Genomic DNA, 16,565 nt, shown 5'->3' on the forward strand with positions numbered 1-16,565 from the left:
AAGCAGGACGAACGCCCTTCGAAGTCAGCCGTGGCCGTGGGCTCCGAAACAGGCCTGGGGTTTTTGACACTAAAGATGAACATCTGTGTGGTCCCATCACCCTCTAGCGTTGTGAGAGGAAAGCACAGATTGTCCAATGCATCTGTCCCGCTACCCGCCCCCCCCGTCTAGAAGGAAACCTGCAGAGACACGCATACTGTCCCGTGTCGCCCAGCCGTGGTGGGAACAGAGAAGCCACCTCCGCTCTAGGAAACCATGGATTTGGGCTGCGCCCAAGGCTGTCAGGCTCACGGAGGGAATGCTGTTGTCATTGTTTGAAGTTATCTCCTCCCTCCTTTCCCTTCTCGTCCCCTCCCTCCACCCCATATGAAACCAGTGAATGTAAAACCGTGACCGTGGCAGAGGCGCGGGCAGAGCTGCCCAGCTGTGGTTGTAAAAGATCCTGTTTGCGTCCGGGCCTAACGGTGGCAAGATCAGAACCGTGAGTTCCAGCGACTTCTTCAGTCAATACCAAAGTATACTCCACCCTCACCGCAGCGCTCTCTGGGGGGGCGGGAGGGGGATTTCTGACGGGATCCCTTCCCATCTTTGATTGGCCGCTGACCCAGCCCTCCTGGGGAACTTCCTGGGGGTGTCAAACCGGCAGGTGTCGGGTGGGCCCAGCTGCTCGTGCTGCGGTAGCCGTCTGACGTGAGCGTGGGGTGTATTTTCCTCTCCGTTTGTCGTGCCGCATGTGTCAGTTTCCTTTTTGTGCTCCCCCCCCCTTCTCCGAGCTCCTTTTAAAGATGCTGCATCTTCTTGCTTAAACCCTCCCACGGGTCAGTCGAAGGCTTTGCCTGCGGAGGCGGAAAACCAGCCACGCCCAGATAGAGCTTTGGCTGGGTGGGGGAGGCCCCCAGTTCTGAATTTTTGTGGGGGGGCGGGGAGAGGAAGGAGGCACAGCTAAACCATGCGGTGGGGGCGGCACAGCTGCCCCCACCCATCGCTATCATGGGGGAGCATCACACGTCCCCTCTGCCCTGGTGTGGTTGCAGCCGAGGCCGCTGCCCGTTCTTCCAACCCAGCCCTTGAGTCGCCTCCTGCACCCGAGCAGGGGGCTGAGTAAGGGGCCCAGACTCTCCTTTCTCCCAGTTCTGAAAGCAGAAAGAGGGTTGCAGCATCTTGGAGGGCAGGAGGTTTCTTTGCACTAACGGGACCCATTCGACTCAGTGGGAAGTTGTTCTGTTGCACGTGACCGTGGCTGTTCCGAGGGGAGCCCAGGCTGTTGGGGAATGGGGAGCGGGCCAGGCTGGGGGAGCCGCGTTCCTGGCGATTTCCCTCGTTTCTAGGGGGCGGATCTCTGCACGCACAGGGCTCCTTTTCCTTTAGCATCTGCTGGTTAACGCTGCGAGGGAATTTTCTCCCTTCTACCCCCTCCCCTCCAAAGCTCACCAGCCACAGCAACTCGGAGCCTGGGGAGCCCAGCTCCAAGGAAGAGGGGGGTAGGTTGAAAACCCGGAGGGAGAGTTCAGCTGTGGGGTGCGGCGGGGGTGCATGGAGGTTTCTGAACAGTGCAGGTATTAAGCCATTGAGACAGCTCCTCAAGGGATGGGTGGATTCTCCGTCACGTGGTCTCTTTAAATTGAGCTTGGCTGTCTGTTTCCAGTCAGATTACACCCTTGTGCAGCCCCCAAGGTGCCAGCTAGAAGCAGGAATGGTCAGCCTGGGCGACCATAACAGTCCCTTGAAATCAACAAACCCATGTAAGTCCCTAGATCATCCCAGAACATTCGGGATGCTCGAAATAACCCCACCTTGAGCCCATCTGTCAGGTCAGCAAACCAAAAGCTCTGCCTGTATCCTCAAAATGCCGGTGGGAGGAGCGGTCAGGAGGCCTGATTCGACTATTTAAAAAAAAAATCTATATTTATATTTTTGATTTATTATGAAAGTTTTATTTAAATAAAGAGGAACACTTTTTAAAGAGCAGAGAGCAGATTTAGCTTCCTAGTTGGGAACCTGTGTGGCTAGTGTTTGTACTGCCTGGGACGAGATGCTGTATTGAAGTTATGTTTTCTAAAAATATATATATATATATATGTACACACACACACACAGATTAATCTTTAATCTGAGGTGGGTAGATTTTAAACTCTCCCATCACCTCCCCAGAAATCAACTGATTTGCTACCAGGAGGGAGAAAGAGAATATTAAGAATAGGGTCCCATTTCCTGCGTCTTTATATATAAACAAAAAAGATTTCTATATATAAAGCACTCGCAAGTTTCATCAGTTTTATGTGTAAACTACTTTGTGTGGTATCTGGGTAATGAGCGAGGCACAGAAAAGCACAGAAAAGACATTCCATAGATTGTAACTTTGGTAGTTCTTTATAAAGTGTGGGAGACGAGAAAAAAAAATAATAAAAAAAATGCACTTTTTGGGGGCGTTTAAAAAAAATAAAAGATATATATTAAAAATATAAAAATGCAACAGTTTTTTCTTCTTGTATATCAGAACCACTAAAACCCAACCACCAGGAAAGTAACAATCTGCCCGTTACGTACCTGGGGGGAGCTTTGGGTTTTTTTTTAAACTTGTTTAAAATCAGAAGAGAGAGAAAAGGAAAAATCCAGCTATAGGCTAAAACGGGAGGCGAGCTAGGGTCCTGGTGGGACGAGAGGCAGCGGCTAACACGTGCACGCCTGGCATGTCACCAGATTCATGGCGATTCCAATCCTGTGGTGCTCTCAATCCCATTACTCTGCCCCAATATTTCCCCCTGCTTTTCTCAGGGGTGGGAGTTTAGGCCCCATTGTTCGCCCCAGAGCAGGGAGGCTGGCGCCTCTAATGGCCCGGAGGCCTGGGACAGACTCCTTTGCACCAGGGTGAATGTCACCCTGGGATCTGAGGCCGGGCAATGACCCCCGGCTGTGGCATTGAGCTGAGCGGGTGCACAGGCCTAGCGGATCCGCAGGGAACGTGGTGCTAGTCGCTGCCACGAGCTAGTGGATCAGAGGGGGGAGAACAACCCTCAGCCCCCCATCCTGGTCGCCGGCTGGCGTAAATCACCCGTGGCTCTCTGGCCTGAAGGCAGGGAAGCCGATTTACGCCAGCTGGCCTGCAGCCGGGCAGGGGAGATTGTTCTGACGGGTGTTTTCATTGGAGCTGATTTCCCTTTGGGTCGATTTTGCTTTTATTTGGGTGTGGGCCGGGCGGGCCCCGGCCCGGCAGAAGGAGGTTTGGAGCTTTGGTAACTAGGTTGCTGCTCTTGGATCCCCCCCAGCGCTGAGCTTGGAACGCAGTTGGGAGGCGGGTGGAGATGGGGGTTTTAGATCCATGCTCTTGGCTTTACGGTGGCTGAAGGAGGGCAGGGGGGTCTTTGGATGGGGCCATTGCCGGGTCATTTGCCTGCATCCCGCTCCTGCGGCTCACTGGCCATTGACTGCCGGCTCGCTCTGAAAGCTGCCGGGCTCACCCAGGTCCTGTTTGCCAGGCGCCTGGACTTGTGGCTTCTTTCACGGCGACCAGCCACGTTGGACTCTCCCCTCTGCCCGGCGCCATTCATACGAGGGAGCTGATCCCATTCGCCCCGGACGTGGGGCTGGCAAGTCAAATCCCAGTGCTGAGGAAGCCGAGCGTAGGTGGGGGCGGAGGCAGGGCTGCTTCTCAGACCCACCGCCCCAGCGGGTGCCTGAGCCCGCTGAAGATTAGTCCCCGAGACGGTGGGGCACAATCCTCAGCTGACGTAAATCCGCATCGCTCGGTGGAAGCCAGTGGGGCGCTGCTGGTTTCCGCCAGCTGAGGATCCAGCCGTGGGTCTACACTGGGAAAACGCCCTGGGTTGGAAAGCGGGTGACGGGTGTGGCTTTTCCCCGACACTGCGCTCCTGTCCGCATTCTCCCCTGGACCAGTGTGGATCCATCCTGGCTGGTTCCCGTTGGAGCAGAGGGTACAGCGAGGTGTCTGCAACAGGGGTGATGATCTCAGTCCTGGCCCATTCCCAACCCCAGCTGGAGGGAGGTCAGGAGGGGCTGGTAAAGTTTTGGGGGCCGAACTCTACCCAGTGGTACCAGGTCAGTGGCTGGCCTCCTGGCTGACCGGGCTGGAAGCTGGAATAGACTCAGAATCTGGCCCTTCGGTAGTCCTGGTACTGGAGAGAGGCACGTTTCTCCCAAGCTATGCGGGGCTAGTGACAAAATAACTCCGAGCACTTTGCCTGAAATATTAGGTCCCATCTGAGGTTCTGCTCGGCGTCTGCTGGTTTCTAATGCAAGCGGCGTGTGCCAGGCCTGGCCAATTCTGGACTGGCTTTTGCCAGCAGCGACAAGGCATCAGTGAGCTCAGGGCCCGACTGAGCCAATAGATTTGCAGAAGTTTGGGATCCTTCACCCTTCTGCCCCCCACAGCGGGGGCAAACGCCCACCTGCCCTGCCCTGTACTAACTGCTGGGAGACACGTCTGCCAGGTGCGAGTTACCCCCCCAGGAGCTAACTGCCTGGGTTGATTTCTTTGTTCCAGTTGGGTTTGGGACCCACTAACCTGCCTGCAATTCGAAACGACGGACCCCTAAGGGTCCCTGCCAGTTTGTTTCTATCCCAGGCCCCAAGATGAACCCCAAAGTCTTTTTGCAGGGAAAACGTACATGGAAGTGAGGCCTGGAGGGTAGAAGAGGCCAGTGGCAGTGAGCCTGGGAAGGGGACGGGGGGTGGCACTTAGGTTGGAAATCAGGCGTTTGACTTCCGGGCTAAAGGCCAGAGTGGACTTGCCTCACCACTCGCTTCCGTTGGGTTTTTTCCCCCTAGCGAGCAGTAATATGCTGAGGAAGGGAGCGTTGTCAGTCACCTTCCTGGGGTGGAGCCACTTGTTTTAAACTGGCTCAGTTCGGAAGCAGGCCTGAATTCCCCCCCGCCCCCCCATCCGCCCTAGAAGAAAGAAACAAACCAATGACTCCACCCCAGCCCCAGACTAATCAAAAACCTTGACTAATTTTGCCCAGGACGTGGCAGCAAAAATGCATCTTCCTGGCAAACACCCTTTTAAAACCCAAGCGATGAGGTGAGCGAGGTCGTATCTTGTATAGGCCCCAGTTCCAAGGGCGGAAAAAAGTCCAGCTGTTGGGCTCACCGCACAGCTGTGTGGCTCGAACGCTTGGCTTGCTCCCCGCCAGCCGCCGGGCCGAGAGAAGATGTGACCTCGCCCTCCTTGTGGCCCGAATAGCCAGGGCCTGACACCGCTGCAAACACCCATTTTAAAGTCAGCTCAGGTGTCTTCCCCGCCCTGCCCATCTCCTGCTGAAACGGACAACGACCCCCCCAGGATGCTCCCTCCTGTAAATGGCGGAGTGCAGCAGTGCCAGACTTCACTGCCGTTCCTGCTCCAAACTGCAGAGGAGGAGGCGAGCCGCGCTGGCTCTCCGATGGCCTCGAACCCGTCTTCACAGTCCCGGGACCCTCAGCGCTCGTCTGCTCTAAGCGCCGGCAGTTAACGGTGACGCTCGGTGGGCTGCCCGGAGACGGGGGCTCAGGCCGATTCCGGTGTCGCTTCGGGCCCCCCCACCTCGCTGTGTAGCCGGCATGGCTCCTTTATGATTCCACTAGTGACAGATGGTCAGGGCGGCTGCTCACGCCCGAAGGGAAGCGGGCTGGCGAAGGTTTGCTGGGAGACCTGGGTATTATTATTATTCTTTTATTTTATTAATCGATGTCCAGGCCAGGGCAGCCACCACTAATTTCAAGCCTGCACAGGCCGCGTGCCCGTCCCCTGGCTTTTCTGTCTGTAAGGAGACGCCAGTTGAAACGCTGCATTTGATTCTTTTCTACTCTTGTTCAGGTTTGGTTGCTGACTAAAATGAACTCAATTGTACGTTCCTTTCCATCTATTGTACTGTAATAGAGAAATGGTCATTTTTGCACTAATAGATTGTTTTCTCTCTGACTTCCGGCATCTGCTCCCTTTACTTGTGTCCGACTCTCATTCCCGTGGCCGCTACCTCGTGGCCACTGGCGTTCACTACTCGCACGTGGCTCCGCCTGCACGGGGAGTCGTGGCACACGCCCTGGCGGCCGGCTCCTGCATCCAGCATTCCTGCGGCAGTCCCTATGCGAGCGCTAGGGGACCTGAGAGCTCCAGAGCTCTCCCAGTGCCTCCTGCTGGGAACTGGCCCCACAGACAGTGCTCCTGCAGCGCCTCCTGCTGGACGCTTCTTCACAGACGTTGCTCCCACCCCAGCGTCTGCTGGGGGAGGCGAACCTGGAGACGCTCTGAGCTCCCGCCTCTCCTGCCACGTCTCCCCTAGAAATCAGCTTTGCCACCCCGCTCCCGAGAGCTTCTGCCTTGTGATGGGGAGGGGAAATCAAGTGCCACAGCCCCACCTGGCTCGCCCACCCAGTTCCAGCAGCGTAACAGCTTCCGGCTCCCCGCCGCCCCTGAAGGAGCGAGGCTGGAGCATCGCTACCACTCATCGTCCACTGGGGAGCTCCAAAACAGCAGGACCTCAGCAGGGGCAGGGGCTCGCACCCCCCCCCCCGTAGCCCCCAGCAGCCCACGCGGGGAGGGGATGCACCACGCTGGATGGTGCCGTGATCAGGGTGCAAGCCGGGGGGGCAGGAGGTCTCCGTTCCAGGCCAGGGCTGCCACAGCCGGTCTGTGTTGTGACCTGGAGCAAGTAACGTAGGCCCTGGTTCCCCATAGGGCCCTGGGGCCCTGCCTCAGCGGGGTGCTATGCTGCAGGAGACGGTGGAACGGGGCAATATAAGCACCTCTGGGAGACGCCGGCTGGTCTGTGGCTGAGCCCCTGCCCCCAGCTCTGCAGTGCCTCCTTGTGGTGGGCGGTGGAATAACCCCAGCTAGCAGCCGGTACCTGGCAGTGGATGGACCCTGCTGGCTGGACCATGGCGGGGTTTCCTCCTCAGCCCGGCTTCGTGCTTATTTACTGGGTGACACACTGTGGCTCATCTTTGCTTATTGTCTTTAAGGAGCTTTCCCGGCTCTCAGCGCGCTAAGCCGCTTGTCGGCGCTGGCCAGAAGTGCGAGGTGATGCTGCTGATGCCGGGATAGAAGCACAAAGCATGAGTCTAATCCTCATTTTGCTCAGATTACTGCCTGAGCGGCTGCTTAATGCTCCCCCGCGCAGCACGCTAAGGAGCTGGGCTGGACCCGCTGCTTAGCACGGGCCAACCTGTCACCCAGCGGGAACGCGGCAGCATATGGCACGGGCTTAACGAGCCCCCGGGGGCTCAGCTGTGGGCCATGGCCAGGAGGCAGCAGCCCCGCTGCCGGCCCGTCACAAGAGCGGGTTGTGCAGGGCCGGCTGGCGCGCCGAGGCCCAGTGCAGCCAGGCGTGGCTCTGCTAGAGGGGCCATAACGTCGCAACAGGCCGGGGACGCCGTGTCCTGAGGCCCAGGATGGGGAACGTGACATGTCCATGAGCAGAAAGGAAACTGAGGCCTGACTTGCATTCCACTGTGCCCCCGCCCCGCCCCACTCCCTCAGCCTGGGACAGAACCCAGGAGCCCTCCCCCCCGCCTGCTATATGTCAGGCGTCGGTTTCGCAGCAGCGCCAGGCCTCTCCCTGCCTCGGCGCGCGACCCAGCATCGTGTTACCCCACGAATGGCTTCGCCCTGAGGTGCAGCCTGCGGGCCCCACTCCACCATCACCAAGGCCCCCTCAGTTGTGTGCTGCACCTGGCAGGGGTCGGGCCAATCTCATAGACGTTAAGGTCAGAAGGGACCATTATGATCATCTAGTCTGACCTCCTGCACAACGCAGGCCACAGAATCTCTCCCACCCACTCCTGTAACAAACCCCTAACCTATGTCTGAGCTATTGAAGTCCTCAAATCATGGTTTAAAGACCTCACGGTGCAGAGAATCCTCCAGCAAGTGACCCATTCCCCACGCTGCAGAGAAAGGTGAAAACCCCCCAGGGCCTCTGCCAATCTGCCCTGGAGGAAAAGTCCTTCCTGACCCCAAATATGGGGAGCCGCTAAACCGTGAGCACGTGGGCAGGATTCACCAGCCAGACACCCAGGAACGAATTCTCTGCAGTAACTCAGATCCCACCCCAGTCACGCTCCCCTCCCTCTCCCTGCGGGGGGCTTGTGGTCAGCTTTCGCCCCTGGAGCGCAGCCCCAGCGTGGCAATGGGCAGCGTAGCCGTGGGCAGGATGCAGGGTGGCAGGGTGTGTGCGCCAGGCATGGCTGTGCTGATTACACTGGGGTCTGCCCGGCCCTGGCTGGCTGAGTGCCCCACGCATTAAAACCCTGCAGCTGCTCAGCCTCGGCTGTGTGGGTGGGGGGGGGGTGCTGCGTGGGGCGGGGTGAACAGGACACAGCTGTGTTATGCTTACAAAACTAGAGCATGGGCTTGGGTAACACTTCCTGCCTGCCAATCCCCTTGGCCTTTGACCAACGTCTGGCCCCCCTCCCACGAGGCGGCCAATGGCAGATGCAGGTGAAAAGCCATCGCCCCGGGTGGAACGTGAACCAGAGCCCAGCCGGCCCCTCACTCGCTAGCCTGGCCGCGCATAGGCAGCATGGGCAATGCTTAAGCCCTGGCACTTTCTGGCTTGGCAGTTCAGAGCCCCGGCACCTCTGGGCCTGGCCGTTCGGAGCCCCGGCACCTCTGGGCCTGGCAGTTCGTAGCCCCCGGCACCTCTGGGCCTGGCAGTTCAGCGCCCGGCACCTCTGGGCCTGGCAGTTCGTAGCCCCCGGCACCTCTGGGCCTGGCAGTTCAGAGCCCGGCACCTCTGGGCCTGCGGCATCAGTTATTAATGTAAAAAGTTGCTTGAGTCCCGGCCCCTCTTTCGTTTTCATTAAGCTCTGGGTGTACCGGCTCCCGGGGCAGACCTGGCAGCGGCAAGACTCAGCAATGGCGTCTCCGACAATGTGCGGCAGGGTGCGAATGGGCGAGACGGCTGAGGAAAGAGGCAGATGGTCTGGGGCCAGCCCAGGACTCGGGGGTTAGGTCTCTTTGCTGAGTGACCCTGGGCAGGTCGCCTAGACCCACATCCTCAAAGGGATGTAGGTGCCTAACTCCCATTGGACCCACTGAGAGTTAGGTGCCTCAATCCACTGGAGGAGCCAGGCCGCAGGCTCTGTGCGCCTCGATCCTGCCCCATGGACAGCTCTGCCCGCCCTCCGGGGGCCAGGGAGGCGAGGGGCTTTACAGATTGGCAAGCGCAGCAGGGGGAGACACCCCAGCACCGGGGAGCCCCTGGTTCACATGGCCCTGAGTGCTGCATCGTCAGCCTCACTAACATGGAGCTTAGCGTCTCTAGGACGACAGGGCTGCTGGTGGGACAGTAACGCCCAGGGGCCCCAGACAGGAGCAGGGCGCTGCACGGACCCCGAACGCGACAGTCCCTGCCCGAGGGATTCGGCCTAAAGGGGGCGGGAGGGGGAGGAAATTGCTCAAGGATCCAGCGCTAGGATTGGAACTCAGCTCTCCCGCGGCCAGCGGATGGCCCTGTGCCCTGGGCAGGCGGCCTCCCTCTCGTGGGGCTCAGCTGGTCTGAAGATGGCGGCCATGCAACTACAGGGCTAGGTTAGGGGAGTCAGGAGCTGGCTCTTTACCTACAGAAACGGCTCCCCAGGGGAATCTCTGCAGCTCTGCTCCGCCTGGGCTCTGCCGCTGACCTTAGAGAAGTCACTGCCCTGCTCGCTGCCTCGGTTTCCCCACCAGTACGCTGGGACAATGCTACTGACAGGGCAGATTGGGGGTTTTGGATGGGAAGGGGCTTCCTCCTACTGCCAGGCCCCAGGAAGTCCAGCCTAAGCTGAGTGTTGGAGGGAGACAGGCAGACACCAAAGGCGCCGGGGGTGATGCTGCAACCCCCCCCACACCCCACGTGGCAGCACAGCTGCCCTCCTTTCCCACCACGGCCTGGCACGGTGTAGCAGGGACAGCGGCTGGAAAGAACCAGTGAACCAGACAGTGCCGGCGTGCAGACAGCTACGTGACCATGGGCTCATCCTGCGCGGGTGAGACAGGCCCCGGCTATCCCCGGACACAGAGCGGGGGCACTCAGCCCCTCTCAAACGCTGCTCCTGCCCATGCGGGGGAACCGTGGTCTGGCCCTGCCAGGTGCCTTGGTTACCAAGTGTTTATAGCCTTGTTCTGACGGGAATCCCAGGCCCGCGGTGCCAGGCCCTGGCCGCACCCAAGGGCCAGGCTGTTCCTCCAAGAGCTTGCCCGGTGGGAACATGGTTAGAATCACAGCTGGCCGTCAGGGTTAACCAGGGCGACTATGGTAGCAGGGGGAGGGGGCTTTGGTTACAGGTCTCACCCCTGGGGGAAGCAGGGATAGATCCACCCAGGACCCGGGACCCTCTCCAGGTGCAATTCCAAATACCCCATGGCAAAGGCTGGTGCACAAAGCAGCCATGGCCGGGGGGGGGGGGGGACTGGTTTGAGACCCAAACTCATTTCCCAAAGGCCCCCACCCAGGTAATGAGGTAAAAGCCCTGTCAACACTGGTTCTCCACTTGCGAGGTAACTAACTCCCTTCTCTTCATGGGTCAGTATAATGATGCCTGCAGCTGTAAGTTTCACTCCATGCATGTGAAGAAGTGAGGTGTTTTACCCACAAAAGCTTATGCCCAAATAAATGTTAGTCTTGAAGGTGGCACCGGACTCCTTGTTGTTTTTGTGGCTACGGACTAACACGGCGACCCCCTGATACCTGAGGTAAAAGCGGCAATTCCCAGCCTCTGCCGTGACCGCCCACTCCCCCCATGTCGTGAAGCCAGGACCCTCCTTCCATGAAGGCAGTTGGGAAGGGCAGGGGGACCACTGGGTGCAAGGACCCCTTCGAGAACAAAACTAGCCCCAAGCCTGCAGAGCGGGGGGCACCCAGGTGAGAAAGCGGGAAACCTTTTTTTCCGGGGGAAGGGAAGCAGGTGTAGTCGCGTCTTTAAGACAAAGCCTCAACTATGGGAATGAGCCTAATATTCTCGGGCCGTCTGGCTGCAGAGCCCATACGTGTGAGCTCGGCGCGGGGACCATCAGTCCTGATTAGCCGCTAGTTAAATAAAAATCCATCGCATCTCCTGCTGCTTTAGCATAGGTTCACCCACGCGTCACGGCCCTACCCCCCACTCATCCTGGCAAGGGCTACATTTACTCTGCTAGAGATTCAACAGTCAAGCCAGGACCTCTTGAGGCAGGAGGGGAGGGACGTGTTCACAGGCCGGGCCCAGGATGTCCGGAGAGGAGCAAAACCGTGGTTACCCCTCTGGGAAAAGGAAGCTGAGGTCTCGCGGGAGGAAAATGGAAAAATCTGCTCAGCAAAGGGGCAGGTAACTAGCAGCCACCAGCCTTCTTGCCAGGACATCGTGAAAGAGAATTTCAACTCAGCAGCCCCCCCCCGCAGCCCTCGGGCCGGTACCTGCCCCATGTACATTTGAGGCAGGGGTTGAAACGCTTTTCCCCAGCAGCCTCAATTCACAGGGCACGGACCACGTTAAAAGATTAGTTTGTGTCATAAGCTTCCTATTTTTCGAGGCCGCTATAAGATTTTGGGGGCTTAGCTGCTGAGATTAAAACAGCAAAGTCGTCTTTCTTAGCAAGGCTGCTAATGCCACTTAGGGCCTGGGATCTGCGATTTTCATTAAGGGCATCAGGAACAATTAGCAGGGGGAAATTAGGGCAGGGTCTTTCTTAAATAAAAAAAAATCCAATCAGTCAAATGAATTTCCAATCAAAGCATCGCAATGCCCCCACCCCCCCATGCAAGGAGGAGATTTGAAGCCCCATATGTGTAAGCAGCTTGGGGGCAGGGGGGGGGATGGAGGTAGGAACCTACATGTGCACACTCCTAGAAGTCAGGAGAGAAAAGGAAGCGGCCGTTCCCAGAGGATTCATTGCCCAGTCACAGGAACAGACTTTCACAGTGACGCGGTGCTGCTTGGACAGGGTTTTAATACAAGGCCGTGTGGGGGTGTATTTCCACGCGGGGGGGGTCACTCGATTTCACTCCAGTGTCACGGGGGGCTACGTCTGCAAAATGTTTGTGCTGCACGAGACCTTCCCCCTCAAGGAAACCCGCCCGAAGGACTTTACAGGCCAGCCGGGGTCAGAGGCATTAACACAAGAGGGGGGGGGGTCGCTGGCTGTCCGTCCGCAGGGAAGGGACCACTCAAACCCAACAAGACAAAGCGCAAGGCAGACGTAGAACGTTACTACCTGGTTTAAACCAAAATGCCACAAAGTCTCATGGGGAATTAAGAGCCTGCTAGGTCTCTGCTAGTCGTCCGGTGATCGTTCTCTGCAGCACGTTAACAAGGGCTGGGCCCAGCCTGGCTGTACATGGCACGGGAAGAGTTAGAGAAATGTAGGGGTGGAAGGGATCACAGGAGGTCAACTACTCCAACCTCCTGCGCTGAGGCAGGACCAAGTCAACCTCGACCAGCCCTGACAGGGGTTTGTCCCACCTGTTCTTAAAAACCTCCCGTGCCGGGGCTGCCACACCTCCCTTGGGAACCTGCTCCAGAGCTTGACTCCCCTGAGAGTTAGAAACTTTTCCCTAATATCCACCCTAACGCTCCTGGCTGCAGATTAAGACCATTGCTTCTTGTCCTGCCTTCGGTGGACATGAAGAACAACTGATCACCGTCCTCTTTGGAACAGCCCTTAACAGATTTGAAGACTTATTACGTCTGCGCGCAGCCCCTGTCATCTTTTCTCAAGACTAAACCTGACCTGTTTTTTAAACCTTTTTCTCAGCAGGTTTTCTAAACCTTCTCTCGCTCTCCTCCAGCCTCTCTCTACTTTGTTCACATCTTTATTACAGGGTGGTGCCCACAAGTGGATCCCGTGCTCCTCACCGGTGCCGAGGAGAGCAGGACAATTACCTCCCACGTCACTCCGACGCTCCCGTTAATCTATTCCAGGAAGATACCAGCCTTTTTCACAGCTGTTCGCACATTGGTGACTCACATTCACTTCGTGATCTGCTGGAACCTTTTCAGCAGCACGGCCACATAGCCAGTTATGCGCCAGGGTGGATTTTTCCTTCCTAGGTGAAGTTCTTTGCACACTGAGGGTAGCTGTGCTTCCATCCCATGTTCCCTTAGTTGAACAAATACACTTCTGTATATTAGACCCCTGCCTCCTTCTCTCTATAAACACCTGGCTCCACCTCCAGCGTGGGTTTGCACCGCCAGGGGTGCCCCAGCTTCCCAGCCCTATGAGTGGATTGGTTGCCTAACTGGAAAATGGTTTTGCTTGTGCACATGAGGGTGCAGCCCGGAAATGGTCATTAGCAACAGGGCTTGAATGTGGGACCTCCGGCTCTACACAGAGGCCCCTCTGCTGCCTGGGCTGATAGACCCATGGCCCCTTGCCACAGGTGCAGATGGGTCACCAACACCTATCTGTGACCCAGGCGGCCCTGGGGAGGGGAACGGAGCAGCACCCTCAATGGATGCAGGTTACATCGTCGATGCTGAAGATAAAGACATGGTGCTAATCCCTGGTACAGGACTGCTCTGCATCTGGCCCCGACCCAGCAGGAGAATGGAGACTCCACACCCCATTCAGTCCTTGGTTTGTCTCCAGCGGCTGCCCACGAGAACGATGTGTGATGCAGAGAGCTGGTTATCATGGTAATGCCCAGCCGGGGCCAGTTGCCTCCCAGCAGCACAGCACTGTAGTCACCCACGAAGCATCAGCTACTGAGCCGAGCCATGCTTGAGCTGGGGAGCTTGATGCAAAAGGCTCTGTGCTTCCCTTTACCGCTGGCCTAGGCCCCCAGAGCAGGAGTGGCCAACGCTGAGGCACTCGTAGACCAGAATTTGCAGAGCTTCTGCGCACGCTGCAGAAGACTTAGCGGGCGGGGAAGGGGAGGGTGGAGAGGATTGCATGCGTGCCCCTGGAGCAATACAGAGGTGGACAGATGTCCTATAGGAAGGTGGCAGGCTGAGGGCCTGTCCGATTGCTGGTTTAACAGCAGTGAGGTGCTATGGAGCTTTCGGGCCCCCATTGGTCTTGAGATCAAAACCCCAGAGGGACGCAGCAAGGAGCAGCACCGAGGAAACGCTCCAGCCCGTGAGGAAGGGCAGCCCATCAGCATTCAGCCGCTGAAGACGCTGGGCAGGTATGCAGCTACTGCCGCTGCCCAACGCCTGGCTGGAGGGACTCAGATGGAGTGGGGCTACTCGAGGGTGGAGTCACAAGAATCCCAAGTCACTTCTCTACCTCCACCCTCTTCAAAAGGGGAGGCTCGCCAGGCCCCAAGGACCCGAAGGCAGACCCCGCCGAGCTGTTCAGGGGCTGCTCCAACGCAGAGGAGGAAAAGCACCCAACGATCTCCTTGCTGAGACAATCCCTGGTGGCACAAGGCTCCCTGGAGGCTGGAGAAGCGCAGGCTACAGGTACGGATGAGCCTGCAGGGGGCGATGGAAGTGGGGTCTGTGCCAAGGCCAGCTGAGCTGCTTCTCCTGCAGGCCATTGTGGGCGCCCGCGGGAAGGTAGGGGCGACGCTGGGAGGCGGGTGGGCAGAGAGGGAGAAGGGGGAATCCAGGCTGGCAATGCGCAGAAGGGCCGGGGCCAGCAGGGTACGCGTAGGGAGGGCAGCAGAGGCAGTGACGTCCTGGGCAGCAGCTCAATCCGTAGAAGGCGTAGGGGTGGTAACAGCTCAGGTTCACCGCCATCCTGCATGGGGCAAGGAGAGGACAGTCAGACGAAGCTCCTGCTCTCGGGCTGGGGCAGACTCCCCCGAGCAGGCTCCGGAAGGGGAAGATCGCGCCTCCCCCGGCAGCCGGCTCGCCAGCGCACCAGGTGGGTTGGCCCTGATGGAGGGAAGGTAAGATCACCCCCAACCCCCGCCAAGGCAGGGCCACTTCGGTTTGGGGCCAGCAACCCCATGGGAGGTTCAGCTGTCTCAGCTACGTCCCCTATTGCAGCTTCCACCCCAAGGGCATGAGGGTTCATATTGGCCCCCAGGAGGGAACATAAGAGCAGCCAGACTGGGTCAGACTAAAGGTCCATCTAGCCCAGTATCCTGTCTTCCGACAGTGGCCAGTTCCAGGTGCCCAGAGGGAATGAACAGAACAGCTAAACATCAAGTGATCCAACCCCTGTCGCCCATTCCCAGCTCCTGGCAAACAGGGGCCATTGATGGACCTGTGCTCCATGAACGTATCTAGTTCTTTTTTGAACCATGTTACAGTCTTGGCCTTCACAACATCCTCTGGCAAGGAGTTCCCCAGGTCGACTGGAAGTGGGTCTCTCTCTGACATGCCCTGATTTTCCATAGTCCCCATCTCTTCCCATGGGACCCTTATTCTCCCTACCCTAGTATCTTTCACCTGAGTGCCTCTCCATAAGTGCTTACCCGACTTCAGCCCTCTCTCAGCAGCCGGGGAGGGAGGTGGGTGTTATGCCCATTGTACAGATGAAACTGCGCCCCACATGCTGACTTGTCTAGAAGCTGCACAGCTGAACCCAGGAGTCCTAGCGCCCCAGTGCTGGTCCCCTGCTCATGGAAGAGCTGGAGCCCCAGAAGCCAGAAACGAACGAGGCTGCATTTCATGAAATCGCCGAGACCTCAGGGGTCCTTGGTCTCACGCACCGAGGAACGTTTGGTAAACACGGGAGGCCTGGTGCCTTCCCCCGAGACCTCTTCCCGCCTCACCGCAACCCAGCATCAGGCTGAGTCTCCCCAGCTGGCTGAAAGGAGACGTGATAGTTTCTTTTCTCTCCAAGAGTAGAAGGGTGATTATAGAGCAAGGGTGGAGATGAGGTCACCTGCAGGACCAGGCTCCAGTGAAAGGACAACACGGGTAACATTTTGGGTCTGGCAAGGTCAGACTCAGGTCAGCATGAAGGAATAATGGTCTTAGCCCTGAAGGGGGAGTAGTGCCTGCTGGTCATCAGGCTAGAGGTTAAGAGTCCATTAGAGAGGGGGTTACCATGCCGCTGGCTTAGGGATAAGCGGAGGATCTGAGCCCCTGGTGCCGCTAGCCCCGATTCCCCGACCCCGAGCCACCTCTCACCTGCGGATGCGCCTCCGGGCTCGGCGCCGGTGGTAGTCGCCCTTGGAGAAGTCCTCCAGGTTGGCCGGGTGGATGGCCCAGAAGTGCCCTTTGCCGTTGTCGCTTCGCCCGGCCTTGATGAAACATTCGTTCAGGGACAAGTTGTGCCGGACGCTGTTCCGCCAGCTCTTCTCCTGCAAAGTCAACGGGGGGCGGGGGGGGGAGGAAGATTGAGATAAGGCAGGTGGAGTGGGAACGCAGGCAATAAAACCAGCGGTTACGTGAGCAGCAAATCCTCCAGCTCCCAGACCTGTTTTCATGCCAGGATCGCAGCTCATCGGTGGATCCCTCAACCGTCCCATCGTGTCCCCGAGCTCTACAGATGGATAAACCAAGTTAGAGGGGGCCCTGCAAGGGATTTAAAGAACCCCCCCCAATCCGTGGGCTTGAGCCTTGCACACTTCTGGCATCTAGGGAGACCAAACAGCAAATGTGAAAAATCGGGACAGGGGGGTAATCGGAGCCTATACAAGAAAAAGACCCAAATATATCAGGACGGTCCCTATAAAAATCGGGACATCTGGTCACCCTACATCTTTCTGATGGAG

At 57.9% G+C, this 16,565-nt stretch overlaps 1 protein-coding gene across 1 annotated transcript; it reads right to left on the bottom strand.

Moving 5' to 3' along the window:
* Positions 1 to 11,892: 11,892 nt before the first annotated feature.
* LOC120391775 (vegetative cell wall protein gp1-like) lies at positions 11,893 to 16,329 on the bottom strand. The gene is made up of 3 exons (XM_039515851.1): positions 16,268 to 16,329; positions 15,979 to 16,151; positions 11,893 to 14,635 (listed from the first exon to the last, which is right to left on the bottom strand). The coding sequence occupies exons 1-3, from the start codon at positions 16,317 to 16,319 to the stop codon at positions 14,168 to 14,170; spliced, it is 693 nt and encodes a 230-aa protein (XP_039371785.1). The 5' UTR covers positions 16,320 to 16,329; the 3' UTR covers positions 11,893 to 14,167.
* Positions 16,330 to 16,565: the final 236 nt, after the last annotated feature.

Source organism: Mauremys reevesii, linkage group 26 (genome assembly GCF_016161935.1).
Source record: "Mauremys reevesii isolate NIE-2019 linkage group 26, ASM1616193v1, whole genome shotgun sequence".
Lineage (NCBI taxonomy): Eukaryota > Metazoa > Chordata > Testudines > Geoemydidae > Mauremys > Mauremys reevesii.